Here is a 24206-nt window from a genome sequence, read left to right as displayed (position 1 = left end):
GCAGCCACTCCCAGCTCCAGTTGCGACGTCTGCCACACCTTGTGCCGTTCATCTCAGGTGTGCTCGCAGGTTGTGGGGGATGAGAAAAAAACATTTTCCTCCCCCTCTCCCCATTTCCCTTCCCTGGAGGGTTTATGGCGGGGCGAGGGGGCGGTCCATTAATCTACAAAATGCTATGCGGCATCAAACATTCATCTTGGAAATGTTACTTCATCTCTCTCTTTCCCAGAGCCCTCGCTTGCACCCCCAGGTTCACCAAGCCCCTCACTGTCTGAGGTCCCACAGCACCTGTCTATACAGAGTGCACTCAGGGCATCCTGTAGTTGGGTGAGCCCCCCATTGGTAGGGGCCATTTGTTGCTCTGAAGAGTGCGTGTTTTTGCTTATCATTGGCAGCACTGAACACATGCCTTGCATAGATTAGGGGCCTGGGAAGTGAAATAGGATGGAACTCCCCCTTCGGGAGTGTAGGAGGCTGCCAGCTCAGTGCCTCTGTGTGCACCCTCTTCTCTTGGAGTGGAGTGTGAGGTAGTGGGTGGGACCAATTGTGAATGGCACCCCTTAAGTTGTGCAGTGTACAACCTGCACAGCTGTACCTGACAGCCTGGTGATGAGTTGCTGTCATTGGCTGAGGAGATCAGATTCTGGAGGTGGCCTGCCAAAATGCAGGGCTCTTCATTTGAAAAGTGAATGAAACTCTTTCTAAATTGGTACATGACAATAGCTCATTTAAAATGTGGGTTCCTATTGCTCATGGATACCTAGTCAAAGCCATCTCCCCACTATAGGGAACTTTTGTGCTGATGTCATGCTAATAGACCTCGCTGACAGTGTCCACCTTGGCAGAGCCTGACCCGGTGTCCCTGCTTCAGCCCCTGCTCCCTCCACTCTGATCTTTCCAAATGCAAATCTGATCCTGTCTCAGAGGCTTCCTGGTGCTCACTGGGTAAAATCCAAGCTATTATTCCATTTGTTTCCTCTATTCAAACCACACTGAATTCGCATGGGCTAACCTGGATCCCACTGCAGAGCCTTTGCTTCTGCCATGTCCTCCTCCAGAAAGGATCTTGAAGTACATACTGTTTTTACACAGGCTGAGTTGTTTCCGGGGTGGCTCGTGGGGGCTGCTTGCAATATTGGGAATGGAGTATACCCTGTCCCCAAGCCCTGTTGATACTTCTCCCTCTGCCTGAACCCATTCCTGCATGGCTTTTTGGAACCTTTGCTTCTTCCCTACTCATACATGGAATTCCTGCCCAACGCAGAGGGAACTAAGGTGAAGAAACCCACTTGTACCCCCACCGCCTAGACCTCCGCACAGCTAAATTTTGATCTGTTTCTTTCTGGTGTGTTATCTGTTGCTTGACGTCAGAGCTCATTCCGTGCATGCTGTTTAGCATTCATGTTTTTTTCTAGTAATTCTCTGAAAATATGTTAATTACCCTACCCATGGGATTTTCTCCTCTTTGAACAGTCTCATTTTACATCCGGGGCCAGCTTAATTTCCTATGAAGTTCCCCAAAGAGAGGGCCCCTTTGCAGGCTTCTGTGGGTTCCATGCATGAGGCAGAGAGCAGGTACTGGGGGCCTGCTCTGCAGTAATGGGGATCATGGCTGCCTCTAGCCCATTGCAAACTACAAACGGAGGACCCTCTCTTAACACACTTTACTGCCACCTGCTGGCAGCTTGTTACAACAAACCTACACCACCGTGCTGTGCTCTGAATGGTTTAGAGGGGGTGCCGTTGTGTGGGTGCGACTTGCAAAGTCGTTTCCCACCTGGTAGGCTCTCCTCTTACTTTCTCTTTCTGCTGCCTTTTGTCTCCAGGGTCCTGTATGGGAACAAGATCACAGACCTCCCCCGGGGTGTGTTTGGAGGCCTGTACACCCTACAGCTCCTGTAAGGACCCATCTGCGGGTGTCCTTGGGTGGTGCCCAGGGAGGGGGCTAGTATTCCTCTGGCCTCTCAGACTAGCCTTGCCAGCCTCTTTGGGGTACAGGACTCAATGAGGCAAGGAGCTTGGACAATGGCAGAGCTGGGGGTGCTGCGAGGGACCCTGGGGTTCTTTTGAGGCCAGGGAGGGAGGGAGGGGGGTCAGGTTCAGAGCAGATCACGGGACGCTTGAGCTGAGAGGCTCCTGAGATGCAGCCTGTGTTCCCGAGGGGGTCAGGGTGGCTGGGGACAGAGTTGTCTCCTACGGGGGGACGCTTGGACCCAGCTCAGCCTCCCTGAAGCATGAGAGTTCAGGCAGGGGTGCTCTCCCAGGATCCGAGGGGCGCAGAACACAAACGCTCCGTCTCAGGTGCCTGGCAACCCGGCAGACTCTGGAAAGGAGGGGAGCCTCCAAAATGCCTTTGGGAGGTGGCCTGACCACTGTGCTCTCTGCTTCCCAAGAACCCTATGAGCACTTGTAGCAGGTCCTTGAGAGCGAGAGGAGCCGGTGGAGCAGGATGGTCCCTTGCACAGAGAGGGCAGTCGGAGGTCTCGGGCTTCCTGCATGCAGTGGACAGCCAGAGGACCGGACTCGCCGCGCCAGCTCCTGTGCGCTTCTCCCCAAGACAATGCACGCTTGGTGCCAGGGAGGTGCCCAGGGCATGTTGACACGGCCGATTCTGCACCTCTCCCCTCACCACCCAGCCCTGGTCTGCCCACAGGCTCTTGAACGCCAACAAGATCAACTGTGTCCGGCCCGATGCCTTCCAGGATCTGCAGAACCTCTCACTTCTCTCCCTGTATGACAACAAGATCCAGAGCCTCGCCAAGGGCACCTTCACCTCCCTGCGGGCCATCCAGACCCTGTGAGTGCCCTCTTGCCCTCCTCCCCTCAGTCCCAGCAGGAGGACCTAGGGAGAAGTGACAGGCTCCGGGGACAGGCAGCTGTCTTGTCCTGTGCCTTTTGCTCACCAGGAGTGGCCTCTTATAGAGGAAAGAGCACAGACTTGGGGTTGGATAGTCCTGGGTTCAACTCCCAGCTGTGCCTCTTATTGACTGTGTGACTCTGGTCAAGTTAATCAGCTTCTCTGGGCCTCAGTTCACTCATTTATAAAATGAGGATACTATTTTCTTGTAAGGTTGTTAGGAGATAAAAGGGGACGTTTACACAGAGCTGAGTTCATTGTAAGTACTTCTGAAATACATGCTCCATGGGCATTTATTATTAATTTCGTTATGGCCATTGTTTATCTGCTGGACAGTGCTCTCCATCAGATAATATCCGCATGGCGGGGGGCAGCCAGGTGTGAAACAGGTCAAATAAAAGGCTCAACTCCTGCTCCCTGGGGACCCTGCAGATCAGCAAGGACACGTTAGGCACGAAGACAACTTGTTAAAGCCCACACACCTGCCTGCAGCCCCCTCCTGCTAATTAACTTGCTTACAGGCAGGGAGAGGAAGATGGAGCGCGACAGGGAAATCTTGCCAAGTATGTGAAATCAGAAGTTACAGGGAGACATGGGCAAGGTGGAGGATTTTACGCAGCTGACGGGATGTCTGAGAGAAATGCACAAAGGAGATTTCGAGGCTGGGGACCCACACACAGGAAAGCCTGGGGTATAGGGACCAGGACTGAGGGTCTCGTGTGAGGAGCTTGTCTCCGGGTGGACGGAGAGTGAACATATCACATGGATTGCCCTTCCTGGGGGTGGCCTCTGTCTTTGGCTGGATCTCAGAGAGCGCTTCTGCCCGCCAGACACCAGGCCTGAGACCCTGGCCACCGTCGGCAGGCACTAGTGGGGCACAGAGCTGGGACAGAACATCGGAACAGGAAGTCTTCCTGCAGGTGAGACAGAAATAGCGGGACACTGAAAACAACAGCAGTCGTTGCTGTTCGTCGAGCCCTGACCCAGGGCCAGGCCGCGGCTCGTTCCGTGTGTTATCTTCCTGAACACTCACAATGGCCGGTGGACGTACGGTCTACCGTCCCGACTTCACTGATGAGGAAACTGAGGCAGGAGATCATGGGACTCACTCAAGGTCACACAACATCTCGTAGAGCAGTGATTTGGTCTCGGGTGTCTCTTCACCATCCCTGAGAAGTTAGTTAGCTTTCCCCTCAATTGTGCTTTTTTTCATAAGAATAGACGTCATTATTTAAGGCGGGAGAGCAGAACCGGACTTTCATAAGCGACTATTATATATTAACAACCAGAGTACAGTTTGGAACGAGAATAAAAGAAACACAGACCCAGGAATAATCAGATATTCTCAATATAGGTTTGGAGGATTAAACGCCTTGACTGAGTCACGGGTCAGGCCTGAGCAGATTTAAACAACCCACACCCTGCTTGATCTGTCCATCGGTAGCTCTGAGATCTGTGGCCGAGTATCTGTGCCCCACTCCTGACTTTGCTGCCATTTTCCTTGCTCCAAGAGATTTTTCAAAGTTTTTTTTTTAAAACAGCTTTAATGAGGTATAACATATACCATAAAACCCACCTGTTCTAAGTGTACAACTCCATGATTTTTCCTATATTTACAGTTTTCTACGATCACCGCGATCATCACGATCACATTTTAGAACGTTTCCGTCACCTCCCCAAAATCCCTTGTGTCCTTTTACAGTCAGTCCCGATTTCTAGCTGATTTCCAGGCAACCACTAATCTAATTTCTGTCTCTATAGTTTGCTTTTTCTGAACAATTCATAAAAATGGAATCATCAGAGGGCGCCTGGGTGGCTCAGTCGGGTAAACATCTGACTCTTTTTTATTTATTTATTTATTTATTTATTTATTTATTTATTTATTTATTTATTTGAAAGAGAGAGAATGAGAGAGAGAGAGCACATGAGAGGGGGGAGGGTCAGAGGGAGAAGCAGACTCCCCGCCGAGCAGGGAGCCCGATGCGGGACTCGATCCTGGGACTCCAGGATCATGACCCGAGCCGAAGGCAGTCGCTTAACCAACTGAGCCACCCAGGTGCCCCAACATCTGACTCTTGATTTCGGCTCAGGTCATGATCTCAGGGTCGTGAGATCCAGCCCCGAGTTGGATCCACTGGGTGTGGAGCCTGCTTAAGATTCTCTCTCTCCCTCTGCCCCTCCCTTCCCACTCCTGCTCGCTCTCTCTCTCTTAAAAAAAAATTGGAATCATCATGATATATCTTTTGTGACTGACTTTTCATGTTTTTGAGGTCCATTCACATTATAGTGTGTATCAGGACTTGGTTCCTTTTTATGGCCAAGTGATTTCCCATTGAGTGGATCGACCACATTGTGTATATCCTTCCTAGTGGATGGACATTGGATTTCCTCTTTGGGATCATTATGAGTAAAGCTGCTGTGAATATTTGCTTACAAATCTTTATGTGGACAAATGTCTTCATTTCTCTTGGGCTTTCTGGGTCACATAGGAAATTTACATTTAATTTTTTAAGAAATTGTCAGTTTTCCAAAGTGGCGGTAAATGCCATTTTACATCCCCCCCCCCCCCCAGCAGTGTATTATAAGGGTTCCAGTTTGTCTACGTCCTTGCCCATACTTGGTATCACTTGTCTTTTTGATTATAGCCACTGTAGTGGGTGTGAACTGGTGTCTCATTGTGGATTTAATTTGACTAATGATGTTGAGCATCTGCCCCAAAAGGTTTCTAGCTGTGACTTATTAATGCATATTTCAAGAAGGACACTGAGAATAAAGTCTTCCCTTCTGCTTTCTACTCTCACAAATGTTCATGGAGGAAAGGGCATGGCCCCACATGCAGCTCATTTCTGGGTGTGCCTTTAACATGATGATATTTTCCCAAGCAGGTATTCTTTTTCTTCTTCCTGAGCATTTTCCCTTCTCAGCTCTCTGCTCTTTGCGATTGTTAAAAATTCCAATTTGTGTCAAATTCTTAAGCCATTTGTCTCTGTGGGTGGTTCAAGTTTTTATAAATTGGCTTTGACACAAATAACCTGTTCTTAAAAAGGATATATTCTACCCCACACCCATTGAACATTTTAATACATGCCTGAACAACATAATTGGATTGATTTTAAACAGAGTTCTCTACCGAGATTGTGATAAAGGGAAGCAATTAGTTCAGGCAGAGGCCAGGCAGTGAGGCATGGGCGTCTAGATGCAGCTGGGTTACTGGGCGGATCCCAGAGCAGGCCCCGAATCCTAATGCATTTTTCAGTCATCGACGGAATCTGCCACGGGGCTTCAGCAAACACATCTTTTCCGTGCAAACAGACAGTTTAAATGGGGAGACAAATGTCCAACCAGATGCAGAAGCGGGGGTGGCCCACCTGGCGATGCTGACAGGAGCCAGGACTCAGGCAAGGAAAGCGAGGACATGGCCCAGGGGAGTGGCAGGGACATCTGGGCAGAGAAGGCTCCAACCAAGGAGCCCAAGCAGGAAGCAGAACCCAGGAGGTGACGAATAGGAGAGCGTGGCCAGGGTCAGAGCTGAGCTGGGTGCAGACCCTGGGCAGGGCTCATGCCTCTGTTTGCATGGCCCTGGCGCCCCATCAGGGCTCTGGGCTGAGGCCAGTAAGTAGATGGCCTGAACTGGTGGCATTAGATGGAGAAGTGGCCATCCATGGCTAGTCCTCCGAGCTGGCCCCTGCTCTGTCTCCCTGTACTTCCATGCAGAAGCATTAGCTCTCAGGTACAGGTGCTGGAATATTCTCAGTTTAGAAAGTTTAGAAAGCAGGGCATGCCCAATGCTATGATGGCCAAGACACAGGCCAGCAAGCTGGCTGCTGGGGTGGTTCAGATGTGGCTGGTATGAGCCTGTTGGGGTGGGGAGGGCCCACGAATGGGAAAGCCACCCATGTGGTCGCTGAGAGCAACCCAGGTTCCTACAGTCAGCATCGCCTGCCAGCTATCCCCTCCCCACATTTATCCTGCTGGTCACACAGGCAGCCTGGCAAGAGAATACAAGTGATTTCCCCGTAAGTAACTGTTGAGCCATGTTTTCTGAGTTTCCCTTGTGTCCAAAGACAGGGTGTAAAATGGTCAGGGGTGTGGGACGGGGGGAGGCAGCCCTCATGGCCTGGGTTGGGAATGGAGATTCCCATAAGTGAGGGGCCGCAGTGGGCACTCTGAGACATGCCCACCCCAGCTGCAGGACCGGCCTTGCCACCGCTGGTCCCATCCCCTTCCTGACAAAGCCTATGGAGAGAAGTTGCTATTGCCCGAGGCCACAGGGAGGGGACCACCCATGACAGAGGCCTCTGGGCACCAACAGTCCTGGGCTCTAATACCTCTTCTGTCCCCTCACCTGTGGAAGGCTGGGTAGTCTGGCCGGTCTCTCCAGGTCACTCTTGCCTCCACTTGTGTTTGTGAAATGTCTCGGGGGGTGGGTACGGGTGAGTAGATGGACTTGCAGGGGGGAGTGCAGCAGGGACAGCTGGGAGCTCCAGAGCCTGTGGAGATCCTTCCCTACTACCATGTTCTGGCCAGACTTCTCTGTAGTTGGTGGGCGTACCCAGGCAGTGGCCCAAGGTGGTGCGTTTCAAGCCACCAGCGAGAAGCGAGGCCCCATCCAGGCAGAGGTCAGCACGGGTTTGCAGCCCTGTCTCTGATCCCCACTCTGCCCGCTCTGGACAGGCATCTGGCACAGAACCCTTTCATCTGTGACTGTAACCTCAAGTGGCTGGCGGACTTCCTGCGCACCAACCCCATCGAGACGAGCGGGGCCCGCTGTGCCAGCCCCCGGCGCCTCGCCAACAAGCGCATCGGGCAGATCAAGAGCAAGAAGTTCCGCTGCTCAGGTAGCTGCCCGCTTGCCCACCTGTCTGTCCACCTGCCTGCTGTCTTCAGTCAGCTCAGAGACCGGTGATGTTTTCCTCATGGCTCCAACTGCGTCTCCTAGGCCACTCTAGGCCCTCGAGTGGGCATAGTTCCCAACCTGAAGCCTGGGATCTGAGTGGTTGACCAGCCCCACTCTGCACTGTATGGAGGCTTAGGGAAGACTAGGGCTGGCTGAAGGTCCCTTAGGGAGGCCTGCCTGGTCAAGGACCCAGGTTCCTCTGCTCCCAGGACAATTTGCTGCCATGCTACTCCTTTCGGAATCAGGAGGCCTCAGTGAGAGAACTGCCTCCTCCAGGCTCTGGGGCAGCAGAAACTGGCTGGGGACAGTGTGAGTCAGCCTCTGAGCCTGGATCCTGGTCAGGGATCTGATGCCTCTCTGCCCCATCCCCATCTTGGGCCATGAGCGTCCTGTATTTTGGCATTCCCCGAGAAGTTCAACTGGGGGTGGTACAGCCCCCAGCCTCAGCCTGGCCAGGGAGCATCTGTGCTCTGTAGCAAGGCCTTCTCCACCTGGGGCTGGGCAGGTGGGCTCTGGGGCCCGAATCTGGGACCCCAGTGTTGTTCCTGGGGTGCCTTCACCTGGGCAGTGGGGTTGGGGCCTGGGCTCTTCCTGCAAGTCCTAGACAATTGCAGCTTCATGGTGTTTCTGCTTCTCTCCCCAGCCAAAGAGCAGTACTTCATTCCAGGTAGGAGAGTGGGGGGTACTGAGGCCAGCCTGGGGGGTGGGGGCGGCGGCAGTGGGTGGGCAGGGGCAGCAGGCTGAGGGGGCCGGGAAAGCCCTGCCCTGGCCCCTCAGCTTCCCGCTCCCGCCTGTCCCTGAAGGCACGGAGAACTACCAGCTGAACAGCGAGTGCAACAGCGACGCCATCTGTCCGCCCAAGTGCCGCTGTGAGGCCAGCCTGGCGGAGTGCTCCAGCCTGAAGCTCACCAAGATCCCCGAGCGCATCCCCCAGTCCACTGCCGAGCTGTGAGGGCCCCCTACCTCTCTGCAGCCCTCACCTGCCCCCGCCTCACTAACCCTCCTGGATCCACTCTGAGTTTCCCTCTGGTCCAGCTCTGTTGGGGAACATGGGAGACCCCAGCGTGGCAGGAAGTGGCTCCCCGCCACCCCCCACCCCGCAGCCCCTCTGCTTCCAATCACAGCCTACAGATCCTCTCTGGCCCATGGGGCAGGTTGGCAGCCAGAACCAGGGGTAGCTTTTCTCAGTCATGCTTTTGCCTTCTTCCAGGGGATGTGATCCCATCAGATTGAGTTGGATCTTAAGCCATCCTTTAGCTGTTTTCTTTCTTTAAAAATATAAATCCGTGCACATGTGTATGTGTGTGCATGAATAGCTACACATACCTGTCATCTGTGTATGTACATTTTTGTGGCATTTTTAAGGTTAAAAATATCCCCATTCACCCCCCAGCACCCCCATCCATCCTTCCTTTGAAATAGGATCAGTTTGCCTTGCCAGATAAATTCTTCTGGGAACTCCTTTGTTTGAGTCCCAAATATTCTCAATTTGGAAGATAGTCTCATGTCTGTCATTTATGAATGTGTAAGTTCTCTTCATTGCCTTTTACAGACGATTAAACAACAATGAGATTTCCATCCTGGAGGCCACTGGGATATTTAAAAAACTCACTCATCTGAAGAAGATGTGAGTTACCCATTGGCGGGGAGGTTGCAGTCAGGACTGTAGCGGGGGAGGGAGCAGGCAGATACTGGGTGTGTGGGAGCTCCCAGGGGGAGGCAGGGCTCCGGTGCAGGAAGTCGGCAGGGGGAGGGGGGTCCTCAGCTGCATCATCCTTCTGCTGCCTCCCGTCCAGCAATCTGAGCAACAACAAGGTGTCAGAAATCGAAGATGGGGCCTTCGAGGGCGCAGCCTCTGTGAGCGAGCTGCACCTGACTGCCAACCAGCTGGAGTCCATCCGGAGTGGCATGTTCCGAGGCCTGGACAGCTTGAGGACCCTGTGAGTGTGCGGGCCAGGGAGCAGGGCCGGACTGCCACAGGCAAACCCAAGCCAGGGCGTGGGCGTCTGCACTGAGAGGATGGGAGTCCCCCCTCCCCCCTAACCCCAGCTTGCAGGAGGCAAGGGACAGCCCGGGACCCTGACTGCAGTGGGGCAGGTGATCAGATGTTGCTAACTGTGGTTCCCTGGGGGTGGGGTCGATGCCTGGTGAAGGGGTGAGTGGAGGTGGGCCCTTTTGGAGGTTCCCCTTTCACTGCCCTCTGATCAGGCTGCAAGAGCACCCATGTGCGTTGAGTTCAGGCGTGGCCAGCACGGATGCAGGCAGGGGGGCTGGAAGTCCCCAAGGTGGCGACATTGTTGAGATGACCTCAGCCGGCGCAGACGGGGAGCAGGGATGGCCCGTCATCTCTGGGATTCTAGGATCCTGTGACCCAGAGCCCGGCCAGAGCTCACCAGACATCAGGACTCAGTGGGATCCTGGGGTCCTCCATCTCTCCAGAAACGCTGCAGGGAGCCCTGTCTCTCCACCCAGGCAGCACTAGCTCTTCCAATGAGCATGCAGACCCTTAGAGTGTGCAATAGACCGTGCTGTCCGGTTGGACTTCTTGCAGTGACAGAAGTGTCCCGTGTCCGCACTGTCTAGTCAGTGGCCACGTGTGGCTCGGCAGTTCTTGACGCGTGGCTAGCGCCACCAAGACACAGAACTCTGAATTTCATTTCATCGTAATTATCAACAGCTACACGTGGCTGACGGCTGCCCCGTAGGGCAGCGCGGCTCCCGACGGCACCTGGCTGGGTTTCAATCCCAGCCCTGGGGTAGGCCTATCGATCTGTTTTCCGAGCACATGTCATGGGATTCGTGTAAAGGAGAGGAATATATGAGGGCATTCCCTGTGGGTTTTTGTGTTTATCTGTTTGTTTTACAAAAAGGGGATTCTCTCTGTGCTGTGTTTTGCCACTTGCTTTTGTCACGTGTGAATCTAGTGTGGCTGTTTCCCCCCAGGCTGTGCGTACAGGGCTGCCCTGTTTGTCCTTACCCTGGCCAGCTACTCCTTGAAGGAGGGTGTCGTGGGCCCTTGGGTTCCCTGCGAGGGAGGCTTGGAGGGGGACGGAGGAGAGGGGCGGGGCGGCTGCTGGGCCAGGGCCAGCAGCACGTGCGAGCCAGAGTGCAGGCACAGGAGAACGGCCAGAAGCCCCCCACCACATGCAAACGACCGCTGCTCTTGTGGGTAGCCGCCACCTTTCCAGTCTTGTGCTTCCACATGTGCCTTGGCATTCGCACGCGCATGCGCACCAGCACATGGGGTGCTTACGTGTTGGTATTTCTGAATGGCACCCTAGAATCCATTTTATTTAGTGACCTGCTTTGTCCTTAAACACGACGCGAGCACCTGTACGTATCATTAAAGTTTCTTTTACAACATTATTTTGAAGGACTAGGTATTACATAATTATTGGAAATTTGGGCTATTTTAGTTTTTGTTATTGCTTATAACAAAAAGCAATACTGTCATTGATATCTTTATCATGAAATTCTGTGCCCATCCAGGATTTTTCCCTTTTGATAAATCCCTAAAAAAGCCTGGCTGGAAGAAAGCATGAAGGGCCCTTTTAGGGCCTTTGGTGCCTCTCCCTTCCGAGTCACTCTCCTCCGGCCCAAGTGTGAAAGTGCCCATTCACTCACACCGACCCTGGGCATTATTATTAAATATTATTATATTCTTAGTAATTTGTCAAGCAAAGATTCAATATGCTTACATGTCCTTGATGACTAGTAAGTTTAAACATTTTTAATCAACGTTCATAAGCCATTTTAATTTCTTTTGTGAATTGCCTATCCTGTGTCAAGCTTGGTTTTGTTTTTAGTGGGGGAGGGGAATTGAGCCAGGTTTTCGAGGGTGAACAGAGACTTTCGCAGATCTACACGAGGAAAGGGGTCATTCCAGAAGGAAACCATAGCCAGGGAAAGGCATGGTGATGCAGGCCCGGATAGCATGCCTGCAGGCCAGAAGAGTCAAGGGTGTGCCACTCTCCTGGGAGGTGGGCAGGTGCTGGTCTGGGGCTGGGTTAGACAGGCTCCCGAAGGTCACAGGAAAGAGGGGAGACATTATTCTGTGGGCCCCTGGGGCTTCAGGCTGGACAGGGACACGACTGGGTGCAGGTTTTAAGCAAGCGTCCCTGGGGGTTGATGTGGAGCGTGGCCTGGGGGTGCCCTGGGCACCCAGGGAGTGAAGGTGGCCGCAGGGTGGACAGAAGAGCATCTAGAGGGGAGGGTCTCGAGGGGAGCATGAGCGCGGGGAGTCCTGGTGCTGTGGCCCCCAGCCTCGGCTCACTGCCTCGAGAGGAGGATTTGTGGGGGGGCCTTGGTGGGCAAAGCGCAGGCAGGTAGATGGCTGCAGGGCACAGCACTAGCCCCTGCCGCCCCCCAGGATGCTGAGGAACAACCGCATCGGCTGCATCCACAATGACAGCTTCACGGGCCTGCGCAATGTCCGCCTCCTCTCACTCTACGACAACCAGATCGCCACCATCTCCCCGGGGGCCTTCGACACCCTCCAGGCCCTCTCCACGCTGTAAGTCCGGGCCTGGAGGGTGGGAAGGCCTGGGGCTCCGGCACCAGCCTCTGTGACCCGGCGGCCGCCTGCACTCCCAAGGGTCGTTACTTTGAAAGCCTCACTGGGGGTGTCGGGCCCTCGTGGTCTGTGGGGTCCCACGGTGTCAGGATGCCACGTCTTCATAACTGCTGGCCGTCTGGGAAAGAGTGCTGGGTGGCCGCGTGGCCGTGTGGCCAGTCCGTGGCGGCGCGAGAGGGCTTTGCAGGGAAACCGCGCCTGGCAGGGCGTGTTGGTGGTCACACGGCCGCCTCTTCCAGAAACCTTCTGGCCAACCCTTTCAACTGCAACTGCCAGCTGGCCTGGCTGGGCGACTGGCTGCGGAGGAGGAAGATCGTGACCGGGAACCCGCGGTGCCAGAACCCGGACTTCTTGCGGCAGATCCCCCTTCAGGACGTGGCCTTTCCCGACTTCAGGTGTGAGGAAGGTAAGCCACGGGCCCCTGGGCGGGAGGGAGGAGGCAGGCTGGTCAGCCCTGGAGAGGAGGTCTCCCGTGCAGGGGGGCAGGGGGAGGCCCTGGTCCGGGGGTGGGGCGGGGAGCAGGGAGACCCCCTTTTTGTCCTGCACCTACCCCTGCCTGGCGGCAGCTTCGTGTAATTCTTAAAGCAATAATATGCTTATTGTGTAAAAAATGGGAAAGTATGGATAAAAGAAGGAAATAAACGTTACCTATTATTCCATCACTCAGAAAAAAGTCACAGTTCACATGTTAGTGTATTTTTTTATAGAAGTATGCCTCATGCAGGGAGGGATCTGCCGCCTGGCCGTGCCTCAGCGCTCCAGGCTGACGGCTTCACCGGGTCCGTGAGGGGCGGTGGGACCTTCCCGGGCCCCCTGCCTCCCTGTGGGAAACCCGGTCACTTCTCACACCCATGTCTGTTTCCTCCGGATTCTCAGTCTCTTTCCTGCGGCCCCTCCCTTCTTTCCCCGCACGTGCAGCATGTAGCTGCGTCCCCTGACTTCCCCGCAGAGCTCCGTGCACACAGGGCGGATTTTTACCCATGGTGACAGAGCAAGGTTGCGGCTCAGCCCACTGTCCCTGTTCTTGAGCCCTGCCACGGCCTTCAGCCGCCAGCAGGCCTGGCCTGCCTCCTCCAGCCCTCCCTGCAGCCTGCTTCCGGACTGGCCCATCCAGGCCAGGGGAGGGTGGTCCTGGGTGAGGAGCTTCAACTTTCACACCAAGAAAGATGGTCAGCGTATTTTTCTAAACAAAACCAATGGTTTTTCTAGAGCAGTTTTACATCCTATTTAAAATTTCATACTACTCACATATATATTTTTATATCATTTTATGTAGTAATAACTTGCTGGTCTTTAAAATTTTTTTTAAAATTTAGCTTAATTTTAAATTCTAGTATAGTTAGCATACAGTATTATTTTAGTTTCAGGTGTACAATATAGTGATTCAACACTTCGGTCCATTACCCAGTGCTCATCACAAGTGCCCTCCTTAATCCCCATTGCCTATTTTACCCACCCCCCTTACCCCAAAATTCTGTTTCTTTTTAAGCCTAACTCTATATTTTGGGCATTTTCTTATGCCATTAAGTATCCTTTGAAAACAGTATTTTTTCCCCCCAAGAAACAGTTTCTTTCTTTTCTTCTTTTTAAAGATTTTTATTTATTTGAGGGGGAGAGAGAGAGAGAGAGAACACGAGCCAGGGGAGAGGGGCAGAGGGAGAAGCAGACTCCCCGCTGAGCCGGGAGCCCGACGTGGGGCTCGATCCCAGGACCTGGAGATCATGACCTGAGCCGAAGGCAGCTGCTTAACCAGTTGAGCTGCCTAGGCGCCCCCTCCTTTTATTTCTCTTATTACAAAGCGAGGCATCATCGTTTCCTTAAAAAGCAACAACGGACAATCCAGAAGAGTAAAAAGGTCACCAACGTGTCCCCTGCTCCTGCTTCCCAGCCCTGAATGACTCCTGTCACTAACCCGCTGTGTGACCTTCCTGAGCTCTGTGTGTGTGTGTGTGTGTGTGCATGTGCACACGTGGGATGCACGTAGGATCTTGCAGCCCCGTCTGTGCGGGCATTTTCGACATGACAGTCGCTGTCTGGAGAGTGTCGTGATGGCTTTAACCAGCCTGCTGCTTGGTGTTTAGGCACCTCAGAGTGCTGCCCGGAACATCCAGGGAGACAGCTCCCTTCAACTTTCCCCCTTAGGAGAACCTGCTCGAGGTGAAAGGGTGTGACGGTTTGGGTGTTGCTGCCAGGAGGCAGTGGAATGTAGCGGTCGAGAGGGCCGGCGTCCATTCCAGCCCTGTGCCACGTCTCCCAGCCTGGGGCACCTGGGGCACGTCACTGAACCACTCTGCCCTTGGTTTCCTCATCTCTGTATTGGGCTCATAGCACGCCTGCCAGAGAGCTGTTGTGAGGATTCTGGGAGTTCGTCCGTATTGCACGGTGCCCACCTGCAGCCGGCCTCCCTAACCGATAGTCACGGCCACCTGCTCCCTCGTGCCCTCAGCAACGCCTGCTGTGGGGTCCTTGTTATTACTCCTACACCCAGTCAGAAGAAAGGAAGGCAGAGGCCTCTCAGCAATGTTTACTGAATGAATGAATAAATGAATGAATGCATGAATACATGAAGGACGTGTGATGGGAGCTGATTCTGTGTCAGCCGGATGTGGGTAGAGACCCTGCGTTGCCGCTGATCAGCCTGAATGTGAAGTACACATTCATTCATTTATTCATTCAGCTGATCTGTTTTGAGGGCTACTGTGTGCCAGGCTCTGCTCTAGGGCCTGGGCTCCTTCTGGGAGCAAAGAAGAGGAAAGAGACAAGTCTCTGTCCTCGTCGTGCTTGCATTCTCGGGGTGCTCGTGGCCCCCCTTACTGCACTGTTAAAGAGATGATGTTCCATATGGTGTCTGGCACGTAGTAGGTGCTCAAGAAATGGTGTGGTTGCCCTCCTCCTTCTGTGCTGTGCCTACGCCCACCTTGGATCTGAGGCAGGAGATTGACCCAAGACCCATCTCAACTTCAAAACAGGTCCAAGGGGCTTTGTTCCTGGTGGGGAAGGGGTGCAGCCAAGAGGGGACTTATGGGTGCCTGGGGGAGTGTCAGAGAAGTGGAGAAGGGGAATGTCTGCGGCACCGTGGAGCGTGACCCTGGCAGCAAGAGGCCCTAAGAAGGCCTGTCCCGTCACTGATGAGGCTTCGGGCCTTCCTCCCCAGGCCAGGAGGAGGGGGGCTGCCTGCCCCGCCCACAGTGCCCCCAGGAATGTGCCTGTCTGGATACCGTAGTCCGATGCAGCAACAAGCACCTCCAGGTCCTGCCCAAGGGCATCCCCAAGAACGTCACGGAACTGTGAGTAGCCCCAGGCCTGGCGTCAGAGGACAAGGTAACCAAGAACAGGTAGTAGCTGACTAGGGCGTGGAGGTAGGGCATTGCAGGAGGCACTGGTTCCAAGAAGGCTTTGAGCTTCTGTGTGACACGCTCTGTAGTCACCTGACGGCGTGAGTCACCCACAGTGAGTGCTTTCTCACTCGCAGCTGACACCGGCTTTTAAAATAAGAAGTCATGTGTGTTTTCCACCTCACATCACCCCATGCGCATCCCTTCTGTCAGGAAAACTCTCACAGAAGTTTATTTTTGCTGGCTGCGTACTTTTCCACCCCATGAATCTACTATGATCTACATAACAAATCCCCCTTTGTCAGAGAGTTGTTTCCAATTTTTTACTAAATTGTATTATGATTATAAATAGTGCCGAGGTGCATATCCCTTCAGTGAAGCTGCTAGTCCAAGAGCGGTGCATTGTTAGGACTGTCACTGCCTTTTGCATGATGGCCTTCCAGAAAAGTCGTCTTTGCACCCCTACTGGCCGGGTGTGGAAATGGCCTCCCCACCCCCACCTCCCCCACCCCCACCCCGTCAGTACTGGGCATCATGATGCTAAAATCTTGGTTGATTTGGGTGTGGTATCTGAGCTTATGTGGGCGTGTGGATGTCAGCGTGTGTGACAGACAGAGATGGAGAGCTGGGCTTCTTCAGTAGACACCCCCAAATAAGAGGCTGTGGTCAGTCCCCGACTCCTCCTGTCCCCCGGGATTGGTCCCTCCAGGCCTCCATGGCTGTGCTTTTCTTTCCCTGCAGGGAGCGTGTGAGGTTTTCATTTGTGTTTCTTTCATTACCAGCGAGGCAGGCTACTTCCTCCCAAGCACATCAACCACCGCAGCCCTTGTCCTGTGATGCCCCACCCTGTCCCTTACCCAGTTTTCTATCATCCTGTTAGTGACCCATTTTCTCCTTGGTGCCTCATAGCAACCCTGAGCATAATGGAACAGTTGGGACAGCCTGCCTTCTTTGACCGAGGTTGCTGAAGTGCAGAGGCTGGGAAGATCTCTTGATTTCTCTAAGCCTTTGTTTTCCCAGCAGTCAATGGGGCCACGGGGGTGTATTGACAAGAGACACTGAGAGGCTCACATGAGATGGGTGGGAAGTCACTTTGTATGATGCAGTGTTGGGTCAGAACGAGGAAGGCCCTGATTCTGCTGCTCTCTGGGTCTTTGCGGGGGTGTGGGGTGAGCCATCCTGGGGGCTGTAGTTGGTGGGGTTCCTGGGCAGGGAGCCCAGCCGAGGTTGCAGCTCCTGGTCCTTGGGTCACTGCTTAGCAAGGATGGCTGGGGGCAAGTAGGGGACCTTCACAGCATCTTGAATCCTAAGCACCACCCTGTAGACCTTCGGGAACCTTCGGGAGTGTTAGGAGGATTTCTGGTGGGCTAGGCTTTGAGGACAACAACTTGGGTGGTGGTGTATATAGTGGGTCCCAGAAGGGAGGCCAAGGAGTGGGAACAGACAGAGGCAGCTGCAGGAGTCCAGGCATGGGTGACGGTGTGCAGTCGGGAGAGATGTGAGACTGGAACACAGCAAATGAGCAGCGACTGGTAGGCGGGAGAGTCTGCAGCCCTGGGGCGCTGTCGAGTGAGTAGGAGAATCACCATCAGGGTCCTGAGCCTGGGTGGTTAGGCCATGGGCTTGATGGCTGATGGAGTCAGGGGAAGCCAGTTTGGGTGTAAAAGCACTGAGCTCAGGTTTGGGCCTGCCTGGGTCCACCCTCACGCACCTTGCCAGCAGGTGTAGAGGGGCCCGACTAGCTGGCAAGAGGCCTGGCAGGTGGGCCTGGGAGGGACTAATGTGCAGATCAGGCCTGTCTGGCCAGGAAAACCGTGGGGCAGACAGGGGATGGGAGAGGAGCCCAGGAGGGAGCCCTGGGGGGTGCCTGCCAACAGGGAGGAGGCTGAGAGGGTGAGGCAGTGGCAGGAAGAAAGCCAAGGGAGGCTTTATGTCTCAGTGCTTTTACCAGGTTCTTTGGCTGGCACCTGTCCACATGCTTAAGTGAGTGCATATATTGTCCTCCAGTTAGCGATTCTGGGCCAATTGTGTGGCCTGCGTGGAGGAGAGGAGAGGAGCCGGCAAGGCCCCAGCTGCAGGGGAGGCTTCCCCAGCGTGGCACTAACTGGTGTGTTCTCTTCTGTAGCTACTTGGACGGGAACCAGTTCACACTGGTTCCAGGACAGCTGTCCACCTTCAAGTACCTGCAGCTTGTGTGAGTATCCAGGCCTCTCGAGGATCCCAGGCCTGCCTCAGAGGCCAGGGGGGCCCCTGGTATCTAACTGTCCGGCTCCAGCTTTCCTGGAATTCCCTACCACCCCACTTCTGGCTGACCCGGTTTTGAATTTTGCACCGTCCCTCCCAGAAGGTCTGTGCATAGGGCTGTGTTACCACCTAGTGGTCATGCTTGGGAATGGCATGTTCCAGGCTGCCTTGCGTCGGACCCTGTCCGCTTCCGCCCAGCCCATCACCCCAAGCCTCCCTCTGGGCTGAGAATGATTGTTCATGAGGGTCATCCCGGCAAAGAAAGGAGCCAGAGCAGAAGAGGCTGATGGAAAACTTCTCAGTTCAACCGTGGCCCTCAAACCAAACATGAAATATGGCAGTTACAAATACATGTCTGTGACTACGTTTTTCTTTAGGCTAATATCTTTTTCTGTTATTTCCACTTTTGACCCTTTATGTCCCAGGAAAGTATATGAGATAAGCCTCCGAATAACTTCAGTTCCTCTTAGCCTTCCAGCCTAATTAACACCTCACCTCAGCTGTCTTCTCTGCTCATTGGCCAGATTCTCCCCAAAAGAAGTCCAGATAACATTCCATCTTAGTTGGGCTTGGAGCGGTGCTCCTCAGGTGTGGTCTATGGACCAGTGGCCACTAGAGAACTGTTTGTAATGGGTCTGCAATTAGAAACTTGCACCAGAATGCAAATTCCTTGCTTCCTTGGCTGAGAAGGTGTTACTGTGACAAGACTCTTAGCTCAACTATGTTGTGTTTAGTGTCCTAAGTGATTTGGACTTTTGCAGAAGTTCCTGGTTGTGGGACATTCAGTTCAGGGACTGGCTACTCTGAGGAGCACTGGCTTCCAGAATCTCGAAGCTCCGGTGTATCTGTCTTTGCTAAAGACCTAGCAGATGTGTTTTGCCTGTGCCCATGGTGGGGAGGGGAGGGAGGGTGGTGATTTGGTGGCTGGTGACAGAGTAGCCTAGACACAGACAGCCTTTCTCTGCTCTGATCTGGGGCAGCCGCGTTGGTGGCTGGGATACGCTTGGGAGGAAAGGAAGGAGAGAGGACCGATGTGGGGCCAGTCCTTGCCCATCACAAGGAGGGGCCACCCAGTGTGCTGAGCGCTCAGTGAAGAACCTCAGTGTGTCCTAAGAACAATGGACCGGTCTTGAATGAGATTAGTTAGAGGAATGTTCACTAAGAGACACTGAAGGCAGGGCATATGGTTTCATGTTACAAATATTTCCTGAGCCAAGAGCTGCATGAAGTGAGGCGACATGAAGGCCCCTAAATCATGGGCCCTCCCCCGAAGGTGGTGGGCTGGTGGCCATGCAGGAGGGAGACTTGGGGCACATAAAGTCACGGGACTGATGAGTGTTCCAACAGAGGGAAAGACACATTAGGGGTGTGGCTCAAAGCGGTGTGGGGGGGTGATGGAGTCAGTGGGGGGTGCTGGGGCAGAGGCAGAGCCACCAGTGGGCAGAGGGAACAGGGGCAAGAGAATTTCAAGAAGGGTAGCAAATCCACGCCAGGCATGCGGGAGGCAGTGAGGGAGAGGTGGGCCGGAACCCAGAGCACCTAGCAGGTGTCTGGGCTAATTTTGTAGGCGAATGGGAGCCACTGAGGGATTTGGCAGGGAAGTGACTTAGTCAGATTTGTGTCTTAGTCAGATTTGTGATGCCCACCCGTGTGGAAGATGGATCAAAAGGGGGCAAAGCTGCAGGTGAGAGATGAGGTAGCTCCTGAGCCAGAAGCTGGGAGAGAGATGGCCTGAGTGAGCAGAAAGGGAGAAGGAGGAGGCTGAGAGAGAGGAGGTGGTGGGGCGCAGTTTCTGGGTTGTCAGGGCTGTGGACTGGGTGGGTGGGGGGAGCAGCACAAGATGTGGACCGGACTTGGAGTGTCTCCGGAGGGGAGTTCATAAGCCAGGGCTGCTGGGCCCACAGAGGAGGGCATTGCTGCCTGCAGTGGGGAGGGAAGCCTAGAGCGTCCCCGAGGCTCCCAGAGTGGGCTACAGGGAGAGGGTCCGCGAGGTAGGGTTGGCTGGGAAAGCAGCTTCACCAAGAGACTGAGAAGGTACAGCCAAGGAGGTGGGGGTAGTGGTGGTGTGGGAAGCCAGTCAGGGGTCTGAGGAAGAAAGGACAGGGAAGCAAGAGGTTTGAGAAGAGGGGTATCAGCCGTGACCCTGGGTGGGCTTCATCACTCTGAGACCTTGTGCCTTCATTTGAAAAATGGTGGTTACGTCTCCCCCATTGGATTGTGGGAGGGCTAGGAAGGAGCTAGCTGAGTGGTAGCAAGAGGAGGAAGCACAGAGCCCAGTAGATCTGGTAGTTCGGAGGCAGCCCATCTCCTTGGTGGGAGCACTTCCAGAGTGGAAGGGGGCAGAAGCCTGGGGTGGCGATAAGGAAATGGAGACAGGCAGCCCTGGGGATGTAGTGGGAGTTTGGGGAGCAGGGCAGAGTGCTGTAGCTAATTGTGCACCAAATGCCCCTCTCTGCTGCCCCCTCCCTTGCCCCCCAGCTGCCACCTGGCTGAGGGAGGGCCACGGGCAGAGCGGGGGAGGGAGGAGCCCATAGCAGAGAGCAGGGTGGAGTTTTTTCTTTCTAAACAATGATGCTTTTTTCTTTTCCAGGGACTTGAGTAACAACAAGATCAGTTCCTTAAGCAATTCCTCCTTCACCAACATGAGCCAGCTGACCACTCTGTGAGTCCTGGGGGCGGGGAGGCAGAGGGAGGGCACACACGGTCTGGACACTGAGACTTTGCCCAAGCCCCACTGGCCACTGACCGTATCACCAGCAGGGAGTGTGCCAGGGCCTGCCAGCCGGAAAGAAAAAAACCAGGTTTTTTTTATTGTGAAATACAGCATTCATACAGAAAAATGCAAAAAATATAAATGTACCATTTAACAAATAGTCATAAAGCTGGCCCCGGTGTGAATACCCAAGGCAAAAAATAGAACACAGCACCCCAAAAGTCCCCCTATCCTTTCCTGATCATTCCCCCTTCCTCCCATCTCCAGGCCGTGCCTAGCCTGACTTTTATGGTGATCACTCTTTGATTTTCTTTACAGTGTTGCCATCTACATATGCACTTCTCTACAAGGAAGTTTCATTTTGCACATTTTTGAACCTTATATAAATTGAATCATACAGGATATATATATTTTTTTGTATCTGGCTTTTGTTTACCATTGTGTTTGTGAGATCCACTCATGTGGGAAGCTGTGGTCTGTTCATTTTTATTGCTGTGTAGTATTCCTTTGTAGGACTGTGCCATACTTCCCTTATTCATTTCACTATTGCTGGATGGTTGGGTTGTTTCCAGTTTTGACTGTTGTAAACAGCGACCTTCTGAACATTTTCATGCCCGTCGTCTGAGCTATTTTGAGGATTGTTTTAGTTACATCCCAAGCCATTGGTCGGAAAGTATAGCAAGCATCCCTTATATTGGCCTGTGGCTTAAGAGCGGTATCTCACTCACCTTCTCCACACCTCACTTTACAGATAATGTGCCAAGAACTGAAGAACTTTCCCTTAGGTTCTACTGTGGTCCAATACCCAGAAAACAGTAGAGCCAAGACCCAGAAAAAAGGACTGGGTCATGACCTAGCCAGACCCCCAGGAGCAGAATGTGGGCCCGAGGCCATGCAATGCTGGTTCTAGGTTCCCCACCTGCGCTTATTTGCCCCGGGGTCTACTCATCAACTGGGTCCCATTTCAGAGGCTTCCTGAGTCTGCATGCGAAGCTGCCCCCCAGGGGACGTTTGGTCATGTCAGAAGCATTTTGGGGGGCCACGGCTGGAGGGGCCCCTGACACCTCATGTGCAGAGGCCAGGGCTGCTGCTAAACACCCCACAAAGAATTGTCCATAGTGCTGGGGCAGGGCAGTCCCAGTCTCGGGGATCTGGCCCCTGCGAGGGGACACAGAGCCCGTTCCTGGGACAGGAGCATCTCCTTGCTCTCATTATTTTAGAAACAGCTTTATGGAGGTAGAGCTAATATACAGTCAACTGTACATACTTAAAGCCCACAGTTGGCCACATCCTGACTTATGTTCCCATCCATGGAACCCTCACCACAACCAACACAGTAACCGCTTCCATCACCCCCAGAAGTCTCCTCCCGCCCTGTGACAGCTCTCCCCACCGCCCCCCTACCGCTGGCCCAGGCCACCAGCCGTTGGCCTGCTGTGGAGGAGTTCGCTCGGCCCAGAGTTTTACATGAACGGAATCCTCCCACAGGGCTCTCTTTTGTTTGGCTTCTTTCAGCCGGCATAGTTACTCTGAAATTCCTCCCTGTCACGGCATGGCACGGGGTCGCTCCTTGCTCCTGGTCTTCCACTGTATGGCTGTGTGTCTGTCTGTCCGCTGACGGACATGTGGGGCTATTACGAGCATCATTTCCTTTATCGTCAACCTGCCTGTCTGCCCTTGATGGATTCGTTTATTTGGAAGCCTTGGGGGGAGAGTGGTGTAGCCTGTGGACCTAGGAAACTGAGAAGCTGACTTAAAAACCCAGCTTAGGGACTTAATTACAGCACCCTGGGGGAGTTCTGTCTCCCTGCGGGGCCTCAGTCCTCATCTTTATGATGGGGGCAGTCACAGCGCCTTCCGGGCCCATAAGAGCTTCTTTTTTTTTTTTTTTTTAAGATTTTATTTATTTATTTGAGAGAGAGAGAGAGCACAAGCAGGGGGAGAGGCATAGGGAGAAACAGGCTCCCCGCTCATCAGGGAGCCCAACTTAGGGCTCGATCCCAGGACCCTGGGGTCATGACCTGAGCTGAAGGCAGATTCCCAACCCCCTGAGCCACCCAGGTGCCCCCGTCAAAGCTTCTTAATGGCACATCTCTAGGTGGGCTTGGACTTCCCCTGCCGGCTCCGGGAGTGAGGCCGGGCCTGATCAGGGGGCAATTTCACAGGGACCCCACCTCCGGCCCTCGCTGGGGCAGCCTCCACAGGCGAGGGCGCCCAGTCTCCTTCCTGAAGGCTGGCTGGGAGCCGGGCACAACGCTGAGGGCTTCACCTGAGCCATTTCCCCTTACCCACAGAAAAGCCCTATCGAGTTGTCATTGTTTTTGTCCTTGCTCTGCAGCTGGGGGAACTGATGGAGGCATAAAAGTGTTGGGGGACATGGCCGGGTCACAGGGCTTACTAGTCCAGGGCACAGCCCATAGCCCCTTCCATGCTCAGGCCTCCCTCATTTTGCTGCTGAGCAAACTGCCCCCGCACCCTGAGCCAGCCTGCTGGGGCCTGGTCCCTGACTTGGGCCACCCCCTCCCTGTCTTGGTCTCTCCTTCCTCCTCCCTCCCCTCTCCTGTCCTCCCTTGCCCTCCCTCTCTTCCCACAGGATCCTCAGCTACAATGCCCTCCAGTGCATCCCTCCTCTCGCCTTCCAGGGCCTGCACTCCCTGCGCCTGCTGTAAGTCTCCCTGCTCTTCATTCCCCCACGAACATCCAGCCCATGGAGGGCCCTGCGGCCTCAGTAGGGCCAACAGTGTCCCAAGACGGGAGGCCCGTCCACGCTCATTCAAGCCCCTCACGGAGGCTGGAGAATGAATGGGAAACTCTGAGAAATGGGGGGTTGCTATATGCCCCACGTTGTGTTTGGGGGAGCAGTGTGGCGGGGTGGCACCCAACATAAGGTAGCCCCTCGTTTGCATATGAGTTTCCGGCTCAGGTGGAGAATGTTCGAAAGAGATTTGTGAACCTTTTCTAAGAATTCCCACTGGGAGGTTTTTGCCCTGTGATCAAAGCCCCCTGTCACGCCTGTTGGGAAGGCCTCTCGAGGATCCATGCGTGGGATCCCCCGGCAGCCCAGCCTGGGGCACGGGGACATTCTTTACCCTCAACCTGTGGCTTGCCATAGTAACCTTTTCCCCCGAGAGGGAGCCTACCCCTCAGGCTTGCTGGCCAAGGGAGGGGGGCACAGGGCCGCACACATGTTCCATTTGCCGTGTAAACAAAAATGGTGCTTTGGGTTGTGATGGCAAAAACGAGTCCTCCAGAAGGGCTGGCGCAGGGTTGTCTACTTGGATTATGAGGGGCTCCCTCTCCCTTGCCAGTGGCTGGCAGGGCTGTGTCTCCGAGCTGGAGGCCATCTCCCTCTGACATTGACGGAGAGACCCAAGGATAAGCACGACACACGCCTCCATCAGTTCTCGAGTCTCTGTCCCTGGATGAGGCACCGACGGCCTCTTCTCTCCTCAGGTCCCTGCATGGCAATGACATCTCCACCCTCCCAGAGGGCATCTTCACAGACGTGACCTCCCTGTCTCACCTGTAAGTAACTTCGGCCCAATTCTCGAGGCCTCTTTGGATTTAAACAGAACTTGGATTTGGGA

The 24206-nt window shown here is 54.1% G+C and overlaps 1 protein-coding gene across 1 annotated transcript in view; it reads left to right on the top strand.

The window, feature by feature from the left end:
* Positions 1-24206, top strand: part of SLIT1 (slit guidance ligand 1) — a 164302-nt gene that overhangs the window by 117697 nt on the left and 22399 nt on the right. Inside the window, exons 12-25 of the mRNA XM_045878537.2 lie at positions 1827-1898; positions 2654-2797; positions 7532-7695; positions 8398-8421; positions 8558-8702; positions 9307-9381; positions 9551-9694; positions 12124-12267; positions 12567-12733; positions 15482-15614; positions 17788-17856; positions 20497-20568; positions 23213-23284; positions 24073-24144. Coding sequence (XP_045734493.1) covers positions 1827-1898; positions 2654-2797; positions 7532-7695; positions 8398-8421; positions 8558-8702; positions 9307-9381; positions 9551-9694; positions 12124-12267; positions 12567-12733; positions 15482-15614; positions 17788-17856; positions 20497-20568; positions 23213-23284; positions 24073-24144 — 1497 coding nt within the window. The remainder of the gene's footprint in view (positions 1-1826; positions 1899-2653; positions 2798-7531; positions 7696-8397; positions 8422-8557; positions 8703-9306; positions 9382-9550; positions 9695-12123; positions 12268-12566; positions 12734-15481; positions 15615-17787; positions 17857-20496; positions 20569-23212; positions 23285-24072; positions 24145-24206) is intronic.

Source organism: Mirounga angustirostris, unplaced genomic scaffold (assembly GCF_029215605.1).
Source record: "Mirounga angustirostris isolate CCGP_5_RB_7025 unplaced genomic scaffold, mMirAng1.0.hap1 SCAF_6, whole genome shotgun sequence".
NCBI classification, from domain to species: Eukaryota; Metazoa; Chordata; class Mammalia; order Carnivora; family Phocidae; genus Mirounga; species Mirounga angustirostris.
This window is presented reverse-complemented; position numbering and strand designations above follow the sequence as displayed.